General features: G+C 41.0%; 1 protein-coding gene across 6 annotated transcripts in view; it reads left to right on the top strand.

The window, feature by feature from the left end:
- The first annotated feature begins 5,642 nt into the window (after positions 1 to 5,642).
- Positions 5,643 to 13,255, top strand: part of C6H6orf89 (chromosome 6 C6orf89 homolog) — a 40,844-nt gene continuing 33,231 nt past the window's right edge. For 3 of the 6 annotated variants that reach the window (XM_071613444.1, XM_027943605.2, XM_071613442.1), the window contains exon 1: positions 5,644 to 5,799. Coding sequence is in view for 2 of the 6 variants with exons in the window: in XM_027943601.2 (XP_027799402.1) it covers positions 5,756 to 5,799; positions 9,012 to 9,047 (80 nt within the window). In the remaining 4 variants the exon portion in view is untranslated. Of the gene's footprint in view, positions 5,800 to 9,011; positions 9,048 to 13,255 lie in introns of all 6 variants that reach the window. The other 3 variants (XM_027943601.2, XM_071613443.1, XM_027943602.2) reach the window with 3 other exon arrangements.

Below are 13,255 nucleotides of genomic sequence, written 5' to 3'. Positions count from 1 at the left end.
CTTTCAGAAAACTGAGCCTTACTGAGACGAAATAACTTGCTTGTACCATACCTGGTGAGCTTGTGTTCACAACCCTAGTTTAACCCTAATGTCCTTAATTGTTAAGCCAGAATAAAAGTGTATAAGATTGTCAAAATAAACTGGACTAGCTCCTTCAGAGAGGAACTGGGCTTCCTCTATCTTTGTGCCCTCCTTGTTCAGTACTGAGCACTGTTGCTCAGGTTTTATTGAATGATTAATGGATATGAAACTACATTTAATTAATTAATTAATTAATTTGGGTACCTGGATTGAACTCACTTAACCACTGAGTCACATCCCCAGCCCTTTTTGTATTTTGTTTAGAGACAGGGTCTCACTGCATTGCTTAGCGCCTGGATAAGTTGCTGAGGCTGGCTTTGAACTCGTGATCCTCCTGCCTCAGCCTCTTGAGCCGCTGGAATTACAGGCATGTGCCATTGAGCTCAGCATGAAACGACATTTTAAACTGATGAGTGCTGTGCTAATGTAAAGTATGATTAATTTCACCCCCTGAAAATGTGTTTATGTTCATCTTGTGATCCTTGAGCTGGATGGGAAAGTCTTAATTATGTGTAATTCCTTACTTTGTGTCTTGGGAAGCTTCAGGAACAATGAGGATGCATTGGGATTTTACACAGGAATAAAACAGTGTTTTGCTGAGTCATTCCAGAGACTTTTATTGTTAATGACCTTTTTGTCCCCCAAAAAACATTAGTGCCTACAGGAGTTGACAGAGACACCTGGATTCTTTTCCTGAATTATATATGATAGTTAACATTAAAGTCAGAATAGCTTGTATTTACTCCATTTATCCTGTATCGTCTAAATAAATGTTTTCCATTGAAAGTAAAATCACGTAGAGCTGGAGCTCTAACTCTGTGCTAGCATGCTTGCTTTGCCTGCTACAGGCCCTGGATTTGATCCTCAGCACCACAGACACACACAAAATTATAAACTTTACAGAAACATCACTTTTCAGGCTAGAAACCATCCAGTCTCCCTCTGTTCCTTATAAGTGACTCATCATCAAGTCCTGTCAATTCTTTTTTCCAAAGATCCCCAACTTATAAGCCTTCCTTCCTAGTCTCAATTTCATTTCAGACTTTTAACACTAACATTATTCTGAAGCCCCCTGGCTGGGTTCCCTGCCTTTTGTCTTTCTCCCACTGATCCACCCTACACACATTAGCAGTCAAAACTTCCTCCTGAAATACCTTGTGGTGCGTCACTTTGCTCTAAAACATTGAATTGGTTTCTTTGCCTAGTGAAGTCCTAAACCACTTGACTTGGGCTTGAAGACCCTCTACCATTGGCCCCTCACTGACCTCTCCAGAATCACCCCTGTGATTTTTTTCATGCCCTGTATGTGTCACCAACATTCCCTCCTCTAGGCCTTTGTCCAGGCTGTTCTCTTTCCTTGCAGGTCTTCCCAGATCTTGCCTTTGTCCCAATTCCTACAGAAAGCCTCAACCACTGAGCCACACCCCCAGCCCTATTTTGTATTTTATTTAGAGACAGGGTCTCACCAAATTGCTTAGTGCCTTGCCATTGTTGAGGCTGGCTTTGAACTCCTCCTGCCTCAAAAAGTGACAGATATTTTCTGTATACTAATGATTGCTGGTAGCCAGCAGCCCCTAAGTAGCTTCAGGATGAGGGACAGTCATAGGAAAGATCCAGGCGGGATAGACATTGGGACTTTCAGCTCCACCACAATCTCAGGGGAGGGGAGAGGGACTGAATGTTAAGTTGATCACCAATAGTTACTGATTTGATCAATCATGCCTATGTAATGAAGCCTCCATAAGAGACCTGAAGGGAAGGGGCGCAGCTGGGGGTGTGGCTCTGTGGAAGAGCACTTGCCTATATGTGTGAGGCTCTGAGTTTGGCCCCCAGCACTGGAGGGAAATAAGATAAGGACAGGGTTAGCTGAACACATGGAGGTTCTGGAAAGGCATGGAATCTCCATGCCTCTTCCCCCATACCTTGCTCTATACATATCATCATTTGTGTCCTTTATAATAAACCAGTAAATATAAATGTTTTCCTGAGTTCTGTGAGCCACTGGAGTGAATTAGTCAAATCTGAGGTGTGGGAACACTGATTTATACCAGTAATTGATTGCTTGCTTAGTGTGTGTGGGAAAACCCTACCTGTCTGGTGTTAGAAGTGATCTGTGCTGGGAGAATGTAGTAAGAGAAACTGAATTTGAGTTTTGTTTTTCCTGTATATCTTCAGACTCCTCTTGGTCCTTCATTCCGTGCTGCCTTCTTTTGGTGTCTAACAGCTTGCGTCAGATTCTAATCTCTCCAAGTAGCTTATCAAGAACCCACTTTAGGGACCATGTCCTTTCACGTTAATATTGATAAGGAGCCCGAGCAGTGGGAGCCCCAGTGGCTGCTCCAGATTAAGGCATCAATTCACAAACAAGCAGTTTCTGTTCCACACCGTGCGGTTATCAGGGAACTTTGTCAAGGACTTTTCTAAATCTCAACAGAGAGAGGCCAATACTGAAGAAATGAATAGATGCCAGGCATGGTGGCACATGATTGTCATCCCAGCTACTCTGGAAGCTGAGGCAGGAGGGTCACAAGCTCACAACTTATGGAGACCCTCTCTCAAAATAAAAAATAAAAAGGGCTGGGGATGTAGCTCAGTGGTAGAGAGTCCCTGGTTTTAATCTCCAATATTGGGGGGGGGGGATAAAAAGGGAAGGAAGGAATGGATTTATCATTTTGCTCCCCAGCCTCTTCCCCAAACCATTCCTCCTCTGCGCCCTAATCCTATTGCCTTAGTCACCAACCGTATCTTGATTTCTCATGTTCTCTCAGCTACTCAGCTACTCTATCCCTTCCCTCTCACTTTACAGTTTACTGAAGACTTTCACATCCAGGATCTTTTCTCTGTCTTCCAATCACCAGGTTTTACAGCGGAAGAGAACATACAGGAGGATATGATCAGCGCCAGGACCCACCAAGAGTGAATGTGAGCTGGCACCCGTGCCTTTCCCCTGCCTTCCCCTTCTGGCAGCCTTCCTGGTCTGTTATACCTTGGAAATATTTTTTTGAGTGGTTTCTTTTTCTTCCACTTCCCTTGCCTAGACCATGAAAATTGTTTTCTCTTGAGCACTACACAGAGTTTGGAAAGTCAGACAGTGTTTCCCAGGCCTGAGTGTAACAGAAGAGAAGTGGGGTCATGAAGGGTCAAGGGACTCGATTCTGAGGGTGATCTGGAGCTGTGAAGTGGCAGAATCAGATTTTGTATGTTGGCAGCGTTACTCTGGCTGCGGTATGGAGACTGAAAGAAAGGGCAGGTATGGACTCTCAAGGGCCTCTGGACTACACAGAGCATTTATTTATTAAGGTACTGGGAATTGAACCCAGAGGTGCTTTGCCAATGAGCTACATCCTCAGCCCTTTTTATTTTTTTTTTTTAATTTCGAGACAGGGTCTCTCACTAAGTTGCTTAGGGCCTTGCTAAGTTGCTGCGGCTGGCCTTGAACTTGCAGTCCTCCTGCCTTAGCCTCACAAGTCACTAGGATTACAGGCATATACCACTGTGCCAGGCTGTCCAGAGCACTTTTTTTTTTCAAACATACTTTAAAAAAAAAAAAATGTGGTGCCAGGGGTCGAAACCAATGCCTCACACATGCTAGGCAAGAGCTCTATCACTGAGCCACAACCCCAGCCCCAGCATACTTTTTTAAAGTAAAAATTTTTGTTGAAATATAACATACATTCAGAAAACTGGGCAGACCCTAATTGTGATAGGTTAATTAATTATTACAAAGTAGAGAGCTGGGGATATGGCTCAATAGTGGAGCATTTATCGTGTGTATAAGGCCCTGGGTTAGATCCCCAGCACCATAAAAAAGAAAGAGAAAAAGAAAAAAGAAAGAAAGAAAAAAACTACATAATAAACCCACATGTGTAACCATCATCAAATTAAAAAAAAAAAAAAAGTTTACAGCTCCTCAGAGGCCACCCCCTAATTATTACCTCTTCCTTCCTCCCCAAAGGAAAGCGCTTTCTGCCTTCTAATATCATCGATTGAATTTTGTATAAATAGTAATAAAATATACATTTTTTATCTGCCTTCTTTTGCTTAATCTTATGCTGGGGAGATGTATCCATGCAATTGTATGCAATGACCATTTTTCATTTTTTTGTGCAGTGTAATATTCTGTTGTAGGCTTCCTGATTGTACCTCTAACAAATAATACTGCTACTACGAATATTCTTATATGTGTCTTGGGATACTTGTATATGATTTTTTTTTTTGGGGGGTAGATACCTTGTAGAATTGCTGGGTGGTAGGTGAAGTGGGCATCCCCTTTCTCCACAGAAAAGCCCTCTTCACCATGGCTGATTTGGGGACTGTCAGCAAAAGAGTCTCTGCAAAAGAGTCCAATGTAGATAAACTTCCTATTTTCATGTCACCCTGTTTACTTGGCCACTGGCCGAGAAGATTCCATCACTCCTGGTGCTGGACACCCCCTTACTAGTTTTCACAAACATATCAAGTATAGTACTTTGAAGAAATGTGCAAACAAGGCCTCTGGCCTTGAGCTGGGGCTTCACAGAGATGTCTACATTTTTAAAATAAGTTACAACTGGGCTCCATGGTAACAGCTGGCAGCCGGAGGAAAGAAAGGGGAGAAGAAGCTCTCCCCTTCTCAGGTGTTGTCCTTAAAGAGTTAACTTGCCCAGAACAGTGAAAGAAAAAGCTGTTTTTATGTGAACTTCTGCAGACTGTGAACTTCTGCGCCCCTCCCCTTACATGCTGGGTATAAAACTCTGAAACTCCCTGAACTCGGGGTTCAGGGGATTGATTGATTACAGCAAAGGCTATACCCTCTGAACCTGGCTACAGCCAAATAAAACTATTTCCTGCTGTCTTTGGTGCCTTGCCTCGTTTGTCCCTACAACAGTAGGTAATGTGTATAATTTACATGTGAGGCTCTATTTTGGGGTCTGTATTGGTTCATTGGTTTCCCTACCCCTGCATCACATCACACACTGCTTTTGTAGCTGCAGCATTTAGTCTGAATCCAGTAGAATCTTGTTTGCATATCTCCTGTAGAAAGCAATTAAGAGCTGTGGCCATGCAGTTGGACAGGATAAGGAGTCTGGGATTAAATGCTGAGCCCACCACTCCTTATATGTGAGCTCATTCTCCAGCTAGTTAACCTCTCCCTAAGCGTGTTTGGTTTGCATGAGCATAAACGTTATGGGGCTATTTATGTCATAGGGTTGTTGAAGCGGTTTTGTCCATGTAGAGCGCTCAGTCATGTCTGGCACGGAGAAAGCTCTCAATAAATACAAATGAGTGGGCCAAGTGTAAATTTGAGAAAGGGCTGCGCTTCTCCCTCCTGCTCCCATCCCTCAATGCCTATCACACTGCCTGGAACGCAGTTAGGGAACTCAGTAAATGACTGTTGAATGGATAGTTTTGCTATGAAGCTTGCTGTCAGTCCACGTGGGAGACAGACGCTGGCCAGGAATACAGAAGACTCAAAGAGCCACGCAGCAAGAGGGACGCCAGGGGGAGCCAGAACCTATGCTCGCCAGATATCGCGAGAGTTCCCGCGGCGTCCTGCGTTCCGTTCTTGGCGGAAGCACAGGGCGGGAAGGAGAAGCTACCCTAGAGCGTGCGACCTCGCTTGTGGTGTGGCTGTTGCTTCCGGGTTGTGCTCCCGGAAGCAGGAAATTGGCCCAACCTCCATGCCCGGCGGCTGATGTCCCCGAGGCGGGAGGAGCCCGAGGGGGCGAGGGCCCGCATGTGAGTCGCTGGGGCCCGAGGCCGGGAGGGGGGGAGGCCGCCGTGCGGGTCTGTGACATCCTCGCGCAGCCCCTCCCGCGCCGCTGCTGCCACCTTTCACCCCAGTGTCGGCCCCTTTTCTTTTGAGTCGCGTTTTGCTGACTGACAGCTTTCCCGGACAGTCCCCCCAGGGTTGACTCGCTTAAGACGGCTCTTTCCTTGACCCCGCCGAGGAGAAACGAGGGTGACCCCGTTTGAGCGCTTCGCAGGCGTCAGAGTGCCCAAGATGAGCGGTGCCAGCCGAGTCCAGATTCTACTGCCCTTTTGACGGATTTCTTGTTTTCATAAATACAGTATAGTGAAAGCAGATCCCCCGCTCCCCGAAACGTCTTTTCCTAATAGTTGCTACGGGGAAAATATTTTTTAAAAAAATGTGGACTTGTTATGTGATAAGTCTGGCATGTTGGATTTTACCAAGGAATATGTGTTGGAGCATTGACACGAGTAACCCAGGTGTTTGTGATCACTTCCTAGTATGAGGAAATTAAGTGTCATAGTATTTTAAGACTTAACCCGCAAGGCCACAGTTTCTCGGGGCTAAGAGCCCACGTGGGCATGGTATTTGAGAATGTTTCTTTGAAAGTAGTCATCAGTCACCTTTATAATAGAGACTACTCCCATGTTCTTAGTATTCGGATCTTTGCGATTGCTCATTTGGTAGTTCCCATGGAGGAATTTTCTAGACCTCTCTCCCTTAATAGAATCATTTATTTGAATTTGAGTTCTTAGCTTCCCTTTAAAGAACAACATGCCTTAAAAAACAACAACAACAACAACAACAAAAAAAACAAGTTCACCAGGTGTGGTGGAGCAAGCACACCTGTAATCCCAGAAATTCTGGAGGCAGGAGGATTGCAAGCTCAGAGCCAGCCTCAGCAATTTAAGGAGACTTGTCTCAAAATGAAAAACTAAAGAGGGCTGTGGATGTGGCTCAGAGGTTAAGTGCCCCTGGGTTCAATCCCTGGTACAAAAACAAACAGACAAAAAAAAAAAAAAAAAAAAACAAGTTCAATTTTGCCACTTTGTAGTTTTGACTGAAAGTTCACATAGCCCAACATGCATACCAGAAAGCAGAAAGAGACCCTATTAAGCTTTTTCTGCCTTAAACTAAAACTTTTCAAGATCCAGTTTGAATTCCTGTTCCTTTACAACTACTGTGAAACAAAAACGAGGTCTAAGGTTCCTAATCTGCTCACTTAAACCCTTGTCAGGCTGATGCATTACAAGAAGAAGAAAAGGAAAAAAGAATTAAAAAACAAACAAACAAACAAAAAAACCTGTTAGTTACATTTGGTTAGTTTGGGAACAGAATGCTTTCTTTAGGTCCTTTCCATAAATTTGCTCAACAATAATGAGGTTCCAATGTCTGAGGTGAATTTTAGTGTCCATTCTTAGTGTTTTTGTGTAGTTGTTTTCTCCCATTTAGTACTGCTTTCAAGAAACTCACAATTTAGTGTAGGAGGTAGACAGGGAAATAGATGTAATACAAAGTGACAGTTGCATAAGGATCAAAGGGCAAAATTAATGTTGGAGTCTTGGAGTTCACTTATTGGACAAAGCACTGGGGGCTTGGTTTTTAAGGCAGAAAAAACTTTATAAAAGCAAAAAGATGTGAAATAGCACAGTAGTGTAGTATATGAGGAAGGGTTAGCAGAAATGAGACTCGGCAGGTAGACAGTGACCAGATCATAAAGGGGTATTGTGAGTAATTTGGACTTCATCTTAAAACAATTATTACTGAGTTTGTCTGGAACAGATGTTTTACTTATATCATTTGTAGTCTTAACATTGTGGGGTAGACATAATTATCCCCGTTTTATAAATGAAAGCTCTAAGGCTTAAAGAGGATATACAGTAGGTGGAAAAACCTAGCATTTGCATCCAGTTTTTATTTTCCAACTCCAGTGCCTGTGTCCTTAACCACCATGCTAAACTGTGCCTGATAAGGACTCTGGAAGGTGTTTGACATGAGCCAGTATGTGTTTCAAGGAAAGAACGTGCACAGGAGAGAGCATAGACTGGAAAAGAGAACTGGAAATATAGAAATTAACATGGTTTTGGTCTGGGGCTGTGGCTCAGTGGTAGAGTGCTTGCCTGGCACATGTGAGGCACTGGGTCGATCCTCGGCACCATATAAAAATAAATAAAAATAAAATAAAGATGTCCATCTACAACTAAAAAAAAAATGTTAAAAAAAAAGAAATTAACATCGTTTTTATGATGTCCATAGAAAAGGTATTGAGGGCCTGGCCTGTGCCATTAATGTGGAGCTAGAGAAAAGGTGATGATATGAAATTATACAGGGGGTTGAATCAAGAGGAATTAATGATAGTCTGGTGAGAATGAGGTATAAAGAGGATAATTTTTTTAATTTGAAAGGCTGGTTTTTCTATTAAGGAAAGGAAGATAGTGGGAAGAAAGTGTTGAACGGGAAATATTATGGACACATTACATATAGGAAACTATGGGAATTTGGATCAGGATGGCTGGTAGGTAGTTAAATAAATGAGTGGGTCTTGAACTGTGGAGAGAGTTCTGGATTGGAGAAGAGATTTGGAAATCATTAATAGCCGGTGGTTGAAGCTGTGGAGGCAATAAGACGAAGGTCAAGGACAACTGTGGTGTCCTGGCCAGTCTCAGCCAGAGAACAAGAGTTATGCCAAGATTTTAGAACATGTGAGGAAGAAAATGGGTAGCCATAACAGCTGCTGCAGAGAGGTTGCATAAATGTCCTTTAGACTTGACATTTAGAAAGCCACTAGCAACCTTAGAGCAGGATCAGTAGAGTGAGGCAGGCAGAAATGTGATTTCAGCAGGTTAATGAACAAACAGACTTGAGGAAGAAGAAATAAATAAAGTGTCCCTTATGCCCCAAGGAGCTTATCTGTGGTGAGAGAAAGTACTGAGAGTACTGGAATTCTAGAGGGGAAGGATTTTTTTTTTTTTAAGTACTAGAAACTGGAAAAGCGAGGAAGGGAGCAGGTGGAGGTAAGTTTAAAAATGTGGCAGCTTCTGCCTCAAATATGTCAATGACATAAAGGACCAAATAATAATAATAATTCTCAGAATTTACTATAGATTAAGTACATCAGACACAACAGCCAGATGATATATGTGATTATTGGTTGGATCTTGGATTGATTTTTTTTTTTTTTTTTTTTTTTTTTTTGCAGTGCTGGGAATCAAACCCAGAGCCTTTTACATGTTAGGTAAGTGCTCTACCACTGAGCTACACCTTCAGCCCCTGGATATTAGATTTCTTAAAAAGCTATAAGGTTGCTGGTAAGATAATATATGCCTATAATCTCAGAAACTTGGAAGGCTGAGGCAGGAGGATTGCAAATTAAAAACCAGCTTCAGCAATTTACTTAGGTTCTAAGTAACTTAGAACTGGTCTCAAAACAAAAAAATTAGGGACTGGGGTTATGGCTCAATGGTAGAGCGCTTGCCTAGCATGTGTGAGGCACTGGGTTCAATCCCTGGCACCACATAAAAATAAACAAAATAAAGGTATTGTGTCCATCTACAGCTAAAAAAATATTTAAATAAAAAATTTAAAAAGGATGGGGGCCTGGACATGGTGGTATGTGCCTGTAATCTCAGTGGCTCAGGCAGGAGGATCACAAGTTCAAAGCCAGCCTCTTAGTGAGGCCCTAAGCAACTCAGCAAGATACTGTCTTCAAATAAAATATAAAATGGGCTGGGGATGTGGCTCAAGGGTAAAGTGCCCCTGGGTTCAATCCCTGGTATAAAAAGAAAAAGCTATAAGATCTTTGTCTGAGGGGTAGGGGAGGCAATGGGAGGATATGACTATAGGTAGAATACTAGGTAATATTAGAGAATTTATTAATTTTATTGGGTATGATATAATAATGCCAGTGGTTATATAGAATAATATCCTTAGTAGGAGATGCATGCTGAAATATATAGAACTGATTTCATAATGTGTTAACAATTAACTTTTAAATAATTCTAGTTAAAAACAGAAAAAACAGATATAGACAAATGTTACAAACTGATAAATGTAACTGAAAGAAAGATGTTCATTTTAATATTTCTGTTTTTCTGGAAGGTTGAAATGTTCAAAGTAAAAAGTTTGGAAAGAAATACAGAATTGAGGATGAGTTCATGTGAAGGCTGTTTTCTCTCTGAATCAGGAAGGGACATATTTTCAAAGTTAAGAAAGAACTAGGACTGTGGATGTTGCTCAGTGGTAGAGCAGTGGCCTAACATACATGAGGTCCTGGGTTCAATTGCTGGTATTGCAAAAAAAAAAAAAAAAAAAAAAAAGGGTGCAATGAGGCAGGACTGCAATCTCAGTGACTTGGGAGACTGAAATAGGAGGCTCACAAGTTCAAGGCCATGCTGGGCAACTTAGCAAAACCCTGCCACAAAATAAAAAGAACTGGGGATATTGGTCAGTGGTAGAGAACCCCTGAGTTCAGTCCCTAGTATTGGGGAAAGAAAAGAGGAAGAAAGAAAAAGAACAAGTGAAAGAACTTAATTAACTCTTTAAGTCTCACTGAGCAGAGGTATCCCCAAAGGGGGCCATTAGATTGAAATGTTAAGAAAGTAGAATTTCTTTGGATCATATTTTTAAAAAATTTTCAACTATGTTATTGAGATAAAATTGACATACAAAAAGCTGTATATACTTAATGTATCTAACTTTTATGAGTTTGGAGAAAAATATACACCAGTGAAACCATCACCATGGTTTGTACCATCAACCTGGGTATTCACCTGCAAAAGTTTTCTCCTGCCTCCTTATTTGTTATTATGATTAAAACCATTTAAGATTTACCTTGTTAGCATAAGAGTACAATATTGTTAACTTGAACTCTGTGCTGTACAATGTCTCTAGAACTAATTCGCCTTGTATAACTAAAACTTTGTTATCTTCAGTTTCTCCTGTCTCCAGCCCTGGAAATCACTGTGCCCCTCTGGTTCTGTGTTTAAACATGTTAGATTAATTATATAAGTTGTATTAATTAATTATTAATCAATATTATATTGTATTTGTTTTTCTGTGCCTAGTTTATTTCACTAAACAGTATCTTCCAGGTTCATTCATGCTGTCACAAATGGCCACGTTTCTTTCTTTTAAAAGGCTAAATAATAGAGCTGGGGTTGAGGCTCAGTGGTAGAGCACTCGCCTACCAAGTATGAGGCCCTGGGTTCGATACTCAGCACCACATAAAAATAAATAAAATAAAGGTATTGTGTCCAGCTACAACAAAAAAATAAATATTAAAAAAGGCTAAATAATATTTCATGTATTTACATACCACATTTTCTTTATTCATTAATCCATCAGTGGACATTTAGGTTGCTTCCAGTCTTGGCCAGTGTGAATAATGCTGCAGTGAATATGGGGTATATATATCCAGAGATCTAGATTTTATTTCCTTTGGATGTGTACCTACCAGTTGCTAGGTCATATAGTAGTTCTAATTTTAATTTTTGGGGAGTGAGGGGGTGCTGGGGATTGAACCTAGGGCCTTGTGCATGTGAGGCAAGCATTCTACCAACTGATCTATATCCCCAGGCCTCTATTTTTAATTTTTTAAGGAACTTCCATACTATTTTCCAGAGTAGCTGTACCAGTTTACATTCCCACTCACAATGTACCTTGATTGTAAATTTTAAGCACTCAGTACTGTTTTAAATTATTACTCTTTTAAATCATATTAATCATTTAAAAATTGTATCAATTAGTTTTCCTCTAAATATGGTGGATTTTTCTTAATAGTTTTTATTTAAATCCAAGGAACATATTTGTTCCTTAGACTATATCTTCAATTAATGGAAAGCATGAGAAAAATAGAATGGAATATATTCATAACACTAAAGAATGCTCACAATGCTGTGTAGTTAGTAGGATACAAAAGAACCAAGTAAGTGAAAAGATCATTTACTGTTACTCTGGTTATGAGAGTAGATTGTTGAAGATTGGGGTATATTTATATGAGCTTTAAAACTTTCTGAACTGTAGTGTTTCCCCTTCTGTGCTTTAAAGAATGAGTCAGTACTGTAACTGAGAGTTGCCTAGCTGGCATAGCTGTCCAAAAAATTGAGAACCTCCAGGGTAATGTCACATCAATGTTCCAGACATATTAATCGTATCAATAGAAGTATTTATTCTCTATTAAACAGTGCAAAGGTGAAATTTGATCTCCTAATCTGATTTCTGCTTTAAATACACTTTTTTTTAATCAGTAAGTTCTATGAGTTATTATCGGGGGATTGTCTGCCAGCATCTCACTGGGGGTTCTTCTTCCTGCCTAGGAGGAAGCCTAAGCCACCCTAAAACTTAAAATCTCAAATAATTAGTGAATAACAAAACACAAATACTCAGAAATATATTTACAAAAGGTGAAGCCCCTGATAGATCTAGTGCACATAGGTTCTGGAACTAGACCAAAAAAAAAAAAATGGCTCCGGTTGTTTATATAAGGGGGTACATCAAAGGCAGGAATAAGGTTTCAAGGGCAGAGTCTTCCTTCCTGCAGTTTTGCAGTCAGCTGGTTGATTGACATCTTAGCTGGTCACACCCATCTCAGGTGCTGTTTGGGCCACCGCAGAGCAGGATAAAGATTCACATTGTCCCTGGGCAGCTGACCAGAGAAAATATCCACTGGTCCTTCCCAGACACTAGATGTCTCTATCCACGAGGCTTCCAAAGCTCCTGACAAGTAATTCTGTTAGATTTGCCCCTACCCTGTTTCTTCATAGACGAAACCAGAAGGAATTGAGTAGGACATCTCATTGAAATGTTCATTGTTTCTCTCCTATTCCTGAAATACTCTTTTAGAAGTGAAGCAGCTCTCTGGCTTACCTCCCACAGGCCTCTTTGTTTTTTGTTTTATTTTGTTTTTGAGGTACTGGGAATTAAACCCAGGGCCTCTTGCATGCTAGGCAAATGCTCTCCTACTGAGCTGCATCACCAGACCTTCACAGGCCTCTCTTGAAAGCAAGATTTTTCAACCTCAGCTTTTTTTAACATTTTCAGCAGGACAGCTTTTTGTTGGGTGAGGGTTAGGGGTGACTTTCCTGTGCATTGTATGATGTTTAGTCTTTATCCACTGGATACCACTCCTCCAGTGTTGACAGAATATTTCCAGACATCACCCAATGTCCCCTGATGAACAGAATCACTCCTAGTTGAAAACTACTGTTCTAAAACAGTACTGTACCATTAATCAGTGAGGAAGAGGCTTAAAAGCTTCTGTGCCTGAGTCCTACTAATGGAGGAACTGGCAGTTCAGTATAATAGTCCCTGTTCCGGCAAGTTCAATTACTTGTGATCTGAAAATATTAAGTGGAAAAATTAAGAAATAAAAAAATTTATGTTTTAAATTGTGTGCTGTTAAGTGCTGTCTTAGCCAGAGTGTCAGTCATCTCTTGTTTAGTATAT

This window comes from Marmota flaviventris, chromosome 6 (genome assembly GCF_047511675.1).
Source record: "Marmota flaviventris isolate mMarFla1 chromosome 6, mMarFla1.hap1, whole genome shotgun sequence".
Lineage (NCBI taxonomy): Eukaryota > Metazoa > Chordata > Mammalia > Rodentia > Sciuridae > Marmota > Marmota flaviventris.
Note: the sequence above shows the minus strand (reverse complement) of the source record. Positions and strands in the feature narration are given on the sequence as shown.